Consider the following 11,673-nt stretch of genomic DNA (forward strand, 5'->3'; position numbering starts at 1 on the left):
CCTCTCTGTGTGTCTTATCAGTGATCTCGATCAAGACAGCAAACGCTGTCCAACCCCCACACAGGCTCCAACGCAACAGTCAACACACAAGAGAAGGAGTCAGAATGGATAGCAGAATGTCATTAGGTTGATTGCATTCAACTAACTCTCTTCTCTTTGACAAGGTTGCCAAAGTTCTACCAGATTTAAATAACTGGTACCTTAAAAAAAATGAAGAAAGCGATACATGTACACTCTGACGTACTGTAGATCTCCACAAATCAAACCATGGAGGCAACCAATAGTGATAATGCAGTATTTTAAACCTTTCAGTATTTAAAACTAGACAACTCTCACTTATCTCTTTAAAATCTTATTATATATTAGTATGTTTATTTTTGCTTTATTTCAGTGTTGAATCAGGGACAAATCTCATGTGTCCCTCATTTGGTCCCTTATTTCCGTTTGGTAACCCTAACCCCTCCAATAATGTATAATCCATTCTATCTTTAGTGAACAATGCAGTGAACAAATGAACAAGATAGCTTGAGGCTAATTAAGTTTAGTTAAAAAAAACAGCACACATAGAACTTGAAAAAGCCATACATGCACATGAATAAAATCATGGAGGACAACACACAATAAAGTCTGGGACTTATTTCCATTGTGCTCCTCTTGAGACATCCAGGGTGTATCACACCCGGCCGCGATTGGGAGTCCCACAGGGCGGCACACGGTTTGGCCGGGGTTTGGCCGTTATTGCAAATAAGAATTTGTTCTTAACTGGCTTGCCTAAAATACAAATGGAAGACAAGATGGCTAGACAAGTTCCAACGCGGTCGAACACGGCATGACACAAAGAAGAAGAACATCTATCTCATCATTGCAGTTACACCGTAGGGTACAGATGTTCCTCCTTGAATGGTGAATGTTCTTTGGTAGCATCAAGATGCTAACGCATCCTCAGGGTGCTCCTGTCACCTCTCTCTCCCATGCTGTCTGGCCCGTCTCCCTGGCTCCTGCTCAGTATGTCTGGCCCTTTCATGTCTCACAGTAATGCCACAGGAGATAGCAGCTCAGGTCGACCAACAGGACCAGGCAAGAATGGCCATTGTCCCAAGCAGGCCAAATGAGGCCAAATGTCCCAAGCAATCATGGAGCACATGGTGGTTGTTTTGTGTGTGAAAGTTTTACCATCACACAAGGTGATTGAGTTGAATCTGGCATTGGGAGCACAGCCAGTGGAGATTGTAATTACTCACCTGAAAATTAAACCATATCCCAATTAGAATAGATAGCCATTTAGAAAGACACAAGAACATTTGATTATCCAAGATAATGCACACACAGACAAGTGTGTGTGCGTACGAGTGTGTGTGTGTGTGTGTGTGTGTGCGCGCGTACACTAGCGTGGGAGTGTTTGTCCACAGCATTTCACTTTGCTGACTCCCCTTGAATGCACTCAGCAGGTGACCATTGTACCCGGCTCCTCCCTGTGAGACGGTGTGGGGGTGAGGTCCACCTCCACGGAGGCACACAACCTCTCACACCTCTCCCCCCTCCTGCTGCTCCAGCCCTATAAAAAAACAGAGCTGGCTCTCCTGTTCCCCAGTCTCATAACGACCAATCACCCACCAGGTAAGAGAACAGACTGGGAGAGCTAAGGGCTGGGGCTAGAGGCCAAAGACTTGGTCTGCATACGCAGAGGACTGAGGAACTAGGAGAGGGAAATGCAGACTAGAATTTTTCAGGAAACTTTTTTTGTCTGTTGTTTGGAACGCTTATTACGACTTTGATATGAACTGTTACAAATACATTAGGCAGCAGTTATCGCTTTAGCAATACTTTCAGACAGTTTACTATAATTTACTAGAGAAATGGAAGGGAACAATAGAGAAATAATGTTATTAAATGTCCTAGAAAAAAATATGTCGCTAATTCTCTTCCTATGCCAATAGCTTTCTGGAATTACTCTCAACAACTGTTTAAGTGTAACCTCTGTCCGGGCCACAGTGATCCAGTGATGTGTCTGTCTTAGTGCAGGGATTGGGGATTAGGTGGTAGGAGTTGAGGGTTAATCTCTTTGTAGGAACAGTATAACTCTATCCAGCTCTGTGTAATCTGACCAGATTAGAGGTCCTTTTAATAGGCTGACATATGGCATGGGGTGAACTGATTGAGGGCAGCCTGGAGTTGCATGTCTTTGTGGGTTGCTCCTTGTGATTCTCCAAATAACTGGAGAATGACTTTGAATTATTGGCTTGTTTGGTTTTGGTGACATTTAAAGTTTAATTTATAGTGTTTTGCAATTAGTCATTTGTTGCACTGTTCAAATATTGTTAGCTCTAAATGTATTTTTAACCATTCAATCTTGACTTCCCATGGTTCACTGTTTCAATTGCGAATATTGGAATTCTTGTCGGGCTCATTGCTCACCATCCGTTCTCTTCTTTCCTCTCAGACCTCCATCATGAAATTCCTGGCTCTCGCACTAACCATCCTGCTGGCCGCAGGTTAGTATCCCAGCCTTGTCATAGTGCCGCCGAATTGATCATGTAGTAATGACATTTTAATGCATCGTGTGTGTGTGTGTACCATGCTCTGGTATATTGAACAATTCAAAATGAAATCTTACTCAATTATTTTAAAGTGCTGGGCCATTCACCACTGTTTCCCAACCAATGCCTGACCCTCTCTCTCCTCTCCCAGGTACCCAGGCTTTTCCTATGCAGGCTGATGCTCCCTCTCAGCTGGAGCATGTGAAGGCAGCCTTGAGCATGTACATAGCTCAGGTGAAGTTGACTGCACAGAGGTCCATTGACCTTCTGGATGACACAGAGTACAAAGAGTACAAGTAAGGACATGTTTCATTTAGTCTTCTCTATCTTCTCTTTCCTTCTTCACTCACTCACTCACTCACTCACTCACTCACTCACTCACTCCATTCAAATTTAAAAAGTTCAATTCAATGGTGCCCAACCTCCACAGATAACTAAACCAATATCTCTCTCCCACCCTCTCTCTCTCTCTCCCTCTCTCTCCCTCCCTCTCCCTCTCTCTATCTCTCTCTCTCCCACCCTCCCTCTCCCTCTCCCTCTTCTCTCTCCCTTTCTCTCTCTCTCTCTCTCTCTCTCTCTCTCTCTCTCTCTCTCTCCCTCTCTCCCTCTCTCTTCTCTTCTTGGTGTTCCTCTCAGGATGCAGCTGACCCAGAGCCTTGACAACCTCCAGCAGTATGCTGATGCCACCTCCCAGTCCCTGGCCCCCTACAGCGAAGCCTTCGGCACCCAGTTGACTGACGCCACCGCCGCTGTGCGCGCTGAGGTCATGAAGGACGTGGAGGAGCTGCGCTCCCAGCTGGAGCCCAAGCGCGCCGAACTCAAGGAAGTCCTGGACAAGCACATAGATGAGTACCGCAAGAAGCTGGAGCCCCTGATCAAGGAGCACATCGAACTGCGCCGCACCGAGATGGAGGCCTTCAGGGCTAAGATGGAGCCCATTGTGGAGGAGTTGCGCGCCAAGGTGGCCATCAACGTGGAGGAGACCAAGACCAAGCTCATGCCCATTGTGGAGATTGTCCGTGCCAAGCTGACCGAGCGTCTGGAGGAGCTGAGGACCCTGGCCGCCCCCTACGCTGAGGAGTACAAGGAGCAGATGATCAAGGCTGTTGGAGAGGTGCGTGAGAAGGTGTCTCCCCTGTCTGAGGACTTCAAGGGCCAGGTGGGCCCCGCAGCCGAACAGGCCAAGCAGAAGCTCCTGGCTTTCTACGAGACCATCAGCCAGGCCATGAAGGCATAAACACGCTCTCAGCCGGACCCTCCCTCCCTTCCCGTCTCACTCACACTGACTCACACACCATACGTACCACGCCAATGCCAAACTGATGCACTTCTGCAGCGGCATGGCAGGACTCTTGCTCTCTCTAACGCACCACCATATGCGCTCAAGCACACGCAAGCGCAGACACTAACGCACTATTGCTTACATTCAGTTTTGAGTTGTGTTCAGGGCCTGTGTGCACAATCCTGGGCCTGCATAATGTTGACTGTACTATGAACATCAAGTGTGAATATTCTAGTGTTGCTGCTTGTTCAAGATAGCTGTGTGCTTCAAAACAGCTCAATAAACATCATACTGTTTCATACTATTTCATTCTCTGAGTTTGACTTCTTTGGATTGTATATTGTTTAGAACAAGCTTTTACATGTGGCTCTCACAACTAACATGCGCTCTGTGACAAAATAGCCATGTTGGGTTTATGTATGAACGTCTCGTATCACACACTTCTGTGTTCTAAAACGATATGCGTTCTATGATTTTTCTATTTTCTATGATCGCAACATGATCAAAATGAAGTGATGCAACTATTGCATGTAATGAAATGAACGAACGTCTCTTACACGGATATCACGTCACTGTAACAGTATTGGTTTAAAAGAACGGTTCATCTGAAAGTTCGATTTTTTTTAACGAATGGACTTTTCTAATAATTTTCTCTGAAAACCAGCGACCATTCATGGAGATCATGGGAGTTCATGTGAGTCGTGGTGTTAATAGCCATAGAGGGTTGATGAATGGGTTAATAAGGAGGAGGTGTCAGTGTGTTGGCAGGCTGTGACCCGTAGAGTTTCATTAGAGACGGTGTTAGATGGATGGGGTGCTACTCAGCACCTCTCAGGCTGAGCCCCATCATCACCCTCCCATCACAGAGTACACACACACACACACACACACACTGGAGCATTGGGAGGGGGTATGACTGTGGAGAAAAATAAAATACTTATTGAGTTTACACTTGACTTCTACGGTTGACTATCAGTCATGCCATCTAAACATAAGTTGGTTCTTTATAGAGTAGACTTCTTCCACCAATACCAACTTCTGTCCCCTCGCATGTAACAATCCTTGATAATAAGCAAGAGGGTAGGAATGGGCCTTCAACGGCTGAGTTGGTAGAGTATGGTGCTTCTAACATCAGGATTGTGGGTGCTGTTATCTGCACCGACAGTATTATCAAATAATATCTGCTGCTATCTACTGCTAAGTTGTAATAGTTTGATAATAAACCTATGTGAATTCTACTATAAACTTTTATTTGCTGCTATCTACTGCTAAGTTGTAATAGTTTGATAATAAACCTATGTGAATTCTACTATAAACTTTTATTTGCTGCTATCTACTGCTAAGTTGTAATAGTTTGATAATAAACCTACATGAATTCTAATGTAAACTTTTATTTGCTGCTATCTTTTTATTTTTTATTTTTTTATTTTACCTTTATTTAACCAGGCAAGTCAGTTAAGAACAAATTCTTATTTTCAATGACGGCCTGGGAACAGTGGGTTAACTGCCTGTTCAGGGGCAGAACGACAGATTTGTACCTTGTCAGCTCGGGGGTTTGAACTCGCAACCTTCCGGTTACTAGTCCAACACTCTAACCACTAGGCTACCCTGCTCAGTTGTAATAGTTTTGATAATAAACCTGTACTAACTGGACTATAAACTTGTATCCACTGCTATTTGGTTTTTGGTTTGTTTTTAAATGTGTTTTGCAACGTGATTCTTACTGTTTTCGTGGTTTGTCTTAACTGTTCTTTTTGTTGTTGTTAATGACTGAGTTCGCTTCCCCAGGCCACCCATAGGAAAAATATATACGCGCATGACTGTAGGTTGCTTTGGATAAAAGCATCTTTTACATGTTATTATATTATTCCTATGGATACGGCACGTATAAGAATTCCTCCCAGACCAGACACGGTGAAGCTCTTTTGGTGACCATCTCAAGGCAACTTTAGATTAGAGTTGAAGATAGCAATTAGCGTGGTGTTGAAGAGATTTTTTTTTTTGAATCAATAGCAGCAGCGGCTCTCTGTCGGATGTCTGTCCTCACTCAATAACGGAGGACAACTAGTGTAATTAATGACCCACTTCTAAACAGTGAAGTGCATCTCAATGAAAATAACACTTTGTGCATCCTATCATGGTATAAAACTGTAAAGAATTGTCTGAAAGCCGTAGTAAATGTTTTCATTCCTCCTCTGTCACATCTCATGTGCATGTATCTATGTATATGTGCAGAGTGTGTGTTTTATCCCTCTCAGTGTGTGTGCGTGTGTGTGTCCTTGTCTGTGCGAGTATGTTAATATTGCATGTCAGTGGGCTTTATTACAGTGTAATGGATGAGGTGGGATCGAGGGTCCCTTGAGTGTCCCAGCCTGTATAAAGCCTGCTTGGTGTTCCAGTCCTCTGTGTCCCAGACCCAGTCAGTGGTACCCTCAACCACACAGACACTCTGCTTCTCCAAGGACAGCTAACGGTCTGAGACTAAAGCAGGGGATTTGATGTGGTCACAGTTCTACTCTAAACTGGACATCAGACTGGTCAGTGAACAGTGGAACAGAAGACCAATTGATGGAAATTGAAAGTGGAGAAATCTGAAGCGTTTCCCCACCACTGAAGATTCTGACTGCAACACAAACAGTATGGATGGTACTGGAGCTTCACTGCGTTAGTTTGAATTCATTGGTTCCTACCTGACTTTCCTTGGGAAATCCTGTTTTTCATGTGTTTTTTCCTCCTCTCCTCTCCAGTTCCCCAGCTGTCTCACAGGTGTGCCCTCACGCTGCCCTGCTGTGCAGAAGCTGGTGGGGCCACCTGTGCCAAAGCCCCCCAGGTCACGGGGGTCACAGTTCAGCTGGAGATGCACACGCTGTGGCAGCAGTTTGACCAGCTGGGCACAGAGATGATCGTCACCAAGGCTGGGAGGTAGGAACATGCTAACACAAATGGACACACACACACACGTAAACACACACACATAAACACACACACTCACTGTGGTTGAACTAATCACATATCACTGTGTTGCTGCTGAGTCATGCATGGTCCTTGTAGGAGGATGTTCCCTACCTTCCAGGTGAGTATCTCAGGGATGGACCCTGCAGCGGAGTATGTGCTGCTCATGGACTTCATCCCTGTGGATGACAAGAGATACAGGTGAGTTTTCTCCATAGACTTACATAGAATGTGATTTATAGGCTCTGTGGTTTTACCCACACTCTGCCAGCATAAGAGATCTACACATAATAGTGTTTGTGTGGAATCATCATATGGTTTATTGTGGTTATGGTGTACAGTACATACCCTGGCAGCCTCTTCTTGATTGTACCACATAATATGTACCAGATAATGCACAAAATCTTAATCAGCGCCAATGGAGAATGTATTGAGTAGAACTTTCAGCCTGATGTAACAGAACTTTCAATAGTGGAGTGACACAACTTGCAACCAATGTATATAGTATCTTTGCTCTCCTGTATGTAGATATGCGTTCCACAGCTCCTCGTGGCTGGTGGCAGGCCGGGCCGACGTGGCGGCCCCGGGGAGGATGCACTTCCACCCTGACTCCCCCGCCAGAGGCTCCCAGTGGATGAAACAGATGGTCTCCTTCGACGCACTCAAACTGACCAACAACCTGCTGGATGACAATGGACATGTAAGACAAGCACACACACATACACACACACACCGACCAGTCCAGACGCAGACACACACACACACCGACCAGTCCAGACACACACATCTTTACAATCAGTACTTCCTCGTGTTCTTTATACATTCTTTGTATTTCTGAGTCTTTGTGCCTGTGTGTGGATGTAATGTGCATTGTGATTGTTTGTCAAACACCCAGATGATCTTGAACTCCATGCATCGTTACCAGCCTCGATTCCATGTGGTGTATGTGGACCCACGGCGGGATAGCCAGCTTCATGCCCACCGCAACTTCTGCACCTTCTCCTTCCCGGAAACACGCTTCATAGCCGTCACTGCCTACCAGAACCACAGGGTAATGTAATGACTATGTTATAACTGTCACTACATATGATGTTGCAGAGACAAAATAGTCCAGTCTTGAATTAATTATGTCTATTGGAGATTCACCCTACATGCTGACTTGAAATTGATGACAGATAATGTTCTCTCTCTCTCTCTCTCTCTTTCTCTCTCTCTCTCTTTACCTAGGAAAGGGCAAAAAATACCCCATATTAATATATGTAGCCTTAGAAATAAAGTTAAAATGTGAAATGCTTGATAGAGTATGTGATGTAAACAGAGAGGTCTACTTTCATGGGGACCTGAATATTGACAGATTTTCATCAAGGGGAAGATTCTCACTGTAACCAGTAACTGTAATCTGGTTCAGGTTATTAATCAACCTACCAGGTTGTTTACAAACACTGCAGGAACTATATCATCCACATGTATCGATCACATTTTTACTAACACTGTAGAACTTTGTTCTAATGCTGGATCCGTGCCCATTGGATAAAGTGATCACAATACAGTGGCTATATCCATTAAAGCCAAAGCAGCTGGGCCTAAAATATTGTGTAAGAGATCCTACAAACGATTTAGCTGACTCTTATGTGGATGATGTTAAAAATATTTGTTGGTCTGATGTGATAAATAAGGAGCATCCAGACGCTGCACTTGATGAATTTATGAAATTGCTCCTTACAATTATTGATAAAAGTCCACTTGTTAAGAAGCTGTTAGAGCTGTTAAGGCTTCATGGATTGACGAGGAATTTAAAAACTGTATGGTTGAAATAGATGGGGCAAAAGGAGTGGCTAATAAGTCTGGCTGACTTACTGCAAATTGAGAAATTGTATGACTAAAGTTAACAAAAAGAAGAAGAAACAGTGTTATGAAGCCAAGATCAATGATATAAAGATGATCACATTACTTTAAATGAAATTATGGGCAGAAAGACAAATTCAACTCCATCTTTCATCTAATCAGATGCCTTATTCATCACAAAACCATTTGGTGTTGCCAATTACTTTACTGATTACTTAATTGGTGAAGTGGGCAACCTTAGGCAGGAAATGCCAACAACAAACAGTGAGACAATTGTATTCATGCATAAAAAAATGAATAATGAAAGAAAAGCATTATACGTTTGTATTTGGTAAAGTTTGTGTGGGAGAGGTGGGGAAATGATTGTTATCGATCAATAATGTCAAACCTCCTATCTGTCATATATTTAATCTGAGCCTAGCGGAAAGTGTTTGTCCTCAGGCCTGGAGGGATGCCAAAGTCATTCCGCTACCAAAGAATGGACCTTCACTGTTTCTAACAGCCAACCTATCAGCTTGCTGCCAGCTCTTAGTAAACTGTAGGAAAAAACTGTGTTTGACCAAATACAATGCTTTTCTCTGTAAACAAATTAACAACAGACTTTCAGCATATCGTGGATTCAGAGCTATCTAACCAGAACACAGTGGGTTTTCTTTAATGGAAGCTTCTCTAATGTTAAACAGTGTTGTAAAATGTAAATTGACCTAACACTGGCATTTAACAAAGCCTGTATGATGATTCCTCCTGTACGTGTCAGCAAACCCCAGCTAGAGAAATCTCTGCAAACCTAAACAAAGAGTTACAGTCAGTTTTAGAATGGGTGGCCAGTAATAAACTGGTCCTGAACATCTCTAAAACTAAGAGCATTCTATTTGGTACATGTATATCATTCCCTGTTCTAAACCTCAGCTGAATCTGAATGGCATGGCTGTTTAGCAAGTTGAGTAGGCTAAATTACTTAGTGTTTGTTACCTTAGATTGATTCAATGGTTGTAAAGATGGGAAGTGTCTGTCCGTGATAAAGAGATGCTCAGCTTTTTGGAGACCACACTCCTGCAGACTCCAGTTGAATCTTATCTTGATTATTGTCCAGTCATATGGTCAAGTGTCGCAAAGAAGGATCTTGTTAAGCTGCAGCTGGCCCAGAACAGAGCGGCACGTTTTGCTCTTCATTGTAATCAGAGGGCTAATATCAATACTATTGCATGATAGTCTCTTTTGGCTAAGAGTTGAGGAAAGACTGACTGCATCACTTCTAGTTTTTATAAGAAATAATGTATTGGAAATTCCAAGCTGTTTTCATAGTCAACTTATATACAGCACCGACACACAAAATTACACCACCAGACATGCCACCAGGGGTCTTTTCACTGTCCCCAGGTCCAGAACAAATTCAAGGAAACGTACGGTATTATAAAGAGCCATGATTGCATGGAACTCCCTCCCATCTCATGTAGCGCAAGTGAACAGCAAACCTGGTTTCAAAACGCGAATAAAGCAACACCTCGCGGCAAAACGACTGCCTCCCATGGGACCTACTTTTTGTGTGTATGTGCTGAAATGTATGTGTAACTGATAAACACACACACACTACATGTTAATGTTTTTAAATGTATGTACATTTTAAAGTATTTTGTCTATAATGTCTTTTTCATTGTGTGTCAGACCCCAATGAGACTAGCTGTCGCCATTGACGAGGGATCCTGTTCAAATCCAAAAATCTCTCTCTCTCTCTCAGATCACCCAGTTGAAGATAGCCAGTAACCCGTTTGCCAAGGGCTTCCGAACTACTGATCCTGACGCCTGGTAAAATAAATAAACATGTTCTTTGTTCGTTAGTGTCTAAAATGTCAGAATGATTTTGGTGATACGTTGAACACAAACGTCAAAGAACAACAACCACATTCAGACATTGAGGACTGATTGTTGGATTCAGGGGGTTTCCCTCCTACAGTTAATATCAAATCTAGATTGTTCCACGAAAACGCTCAACTAAATAATAACTGCACCATTGTACATCCTTATCGCTCTCTCCCTTATCACCTGATATTCAGGTTAAGGATCAATCGCAATATGACACCTGAACTTTGACTCTGGCCTCTACATATGACAACACAGCAGACACTCAATTAGGCTTGATAAAGTAAGCCATTGGTTATTAAAGCCAAGCGTACCATGATCGGATAAAAGGTGACTAATGGTGGTAACCTGTTTTGAACCTGTTGCAATTCTGCCTAACACTCCTTTGATTGTAATGTGACTGTGTGTTGTTGTGTGTTCAGGGTGGGCAGTGCCAGGCCCCTGCGTCACTCTCTGCCCACCTGGCAGCCACAGGAGGGCAGCCACGAGCCTGACAGTATGTCGGGAGAGCAGCGACCACAGAACCTAAAGAGTCTATCAAGTGAGAGACTGAGACCCAGGAATGAAATACTGAGTTTTTTTAAGGCAATATACAGCCCTTAATACGTCACTGTCACTCCACAATGTGAACTAATCTTGGTCAGAGAAATGATATTTTACATAGGTGCTCTTGGTTTCCTCCTCTGTAGGATTAGAGGATTAAAACATTGCCTCTCTATCAACAGCGCATCGTGAACTAGGCCACCACTGCAGGGAAGACATCAACTGTACCAGTGAGAGAAAGGATGTGGAGAATAATATTTTCCCACCTTTGACTTTCATCCCCCTTCCCACTCTCTGGGAATGTCCAGGCATTTCAGAGAGACTGAACCTGGGATGAGAGGAGGGAATGTCTTACATAGTTCCATTGCTAAAGATCTTCCTACAGTAGCCCACATTCTCCTTCAATATGTGAATATCTCTCTTCATTATTTCTCAAAGGAACCAAGTGAAAATGTTCTATTATGAGCTCAATCATTTAGCCTATTTTCTTTGATTGTTTCATCTTGGGCTGGTGATTTTAGATATGACTTTTTACACAAAGCACACAAGGCAATATAGGGGAATTAATTGTTTAAAGTGGAAAATATTGTTATTCAAATTATGTCAATAAAGACCAATTTAAAATAATTTGCTCTTTTGCTTTATGATTTAATA

The 11,673-nt window shown here is 43.2% G+C and overlaps 2 protein-coding genes across 2 annotated transcripts; both read left to right on the forward strand.

The window, feature by feature from the left end:
- The first annotated feature begins 1,591 nt into the window (after window positions 1-1,591).
- apoa-i-1 (apolipoprotein A-I-1) lies at window positions 1,592-4,123 on the forward strand. The gene is given in 4 exon segments (NM_001124247.1): window positions 1,592-1,617; window positions 2,441-2,492; window positions 2,689-2,833; window positions 3,174-4,123. Coding segments are annotated over 3 exon segments (789 nt in total). The 5' UTR covers window positions 1,592-1,617; window positions 2,441-2,449; the 3' UTR covers window positions 3,775-4,123.
- Window positions 4,124-6,870: 2,747 nt separating this feature from the next.
- On the forward strand, window positions 6,871-11,455 carry LOC110507554 (T-box transcription factor TBX1). The gene is made up of 6 exons (XM_021587610.3): window positions 6,871-6,972; window positions 7,300-7,471; window positions 7,667-7,822; window positions 10,355-10,422; window positions 10,899-11,017; window positions 11,202-11,455. The coding sequence occupies exons 1-6, from the start codon at window positions 6,875-6,877 to the stop codon at window positions 11,354-11,356; spliced, it is 768 nt and encodes a 255-aa protein (XP_021443285.3). The 5' UTR covers window positions 6,871-6,874; the 3' UTR covers window positions 11,357-11,455.
- The last annotated feature ends 218 nt before the right edge of the window (window positions 11,456-11,673 follow it).

The sequence above is a fragment of the Oncorhynchus mykiss genome, chromosome 27 (assembly GCF_057628025.1).
Source record: "Oncorhynchus mykiss isolate SJ-2025 chromosome 27, ASM5762802v1, whole genome shotgun sequence".
In the NCBI taxonomy this organism is placed as follows: Eukaryota; Metazoa; Chordata; class Actinopteri; order Salmoniformes; family Salmonidae; genus Oncorhynchus; species Oncorhynchus mykiss.

Coding starts and splice junctions, on each gene's coding strand:
- LOC110507554 (XM_021587610.3), top strand. CDS start 6,875: ATGTTCCCTACCTTCCAGGTGAGTATCTCAGGGATGGACCCTGCAGCG. Junction 6,973..7,299: donor GTGGATGACAAGAGATACAG/GTGAGTTTTCTC, acceptor TCCTGTATGTAG/ATATGCGTTCCACAGCTCCT. Junction 11,018..11,201: donor GAACCTAAAGAGTCTATCAA/GTGAGAGACTGA, acceptor CTCTATCAACAG/CGCATCGTGAACTAGGCCAC.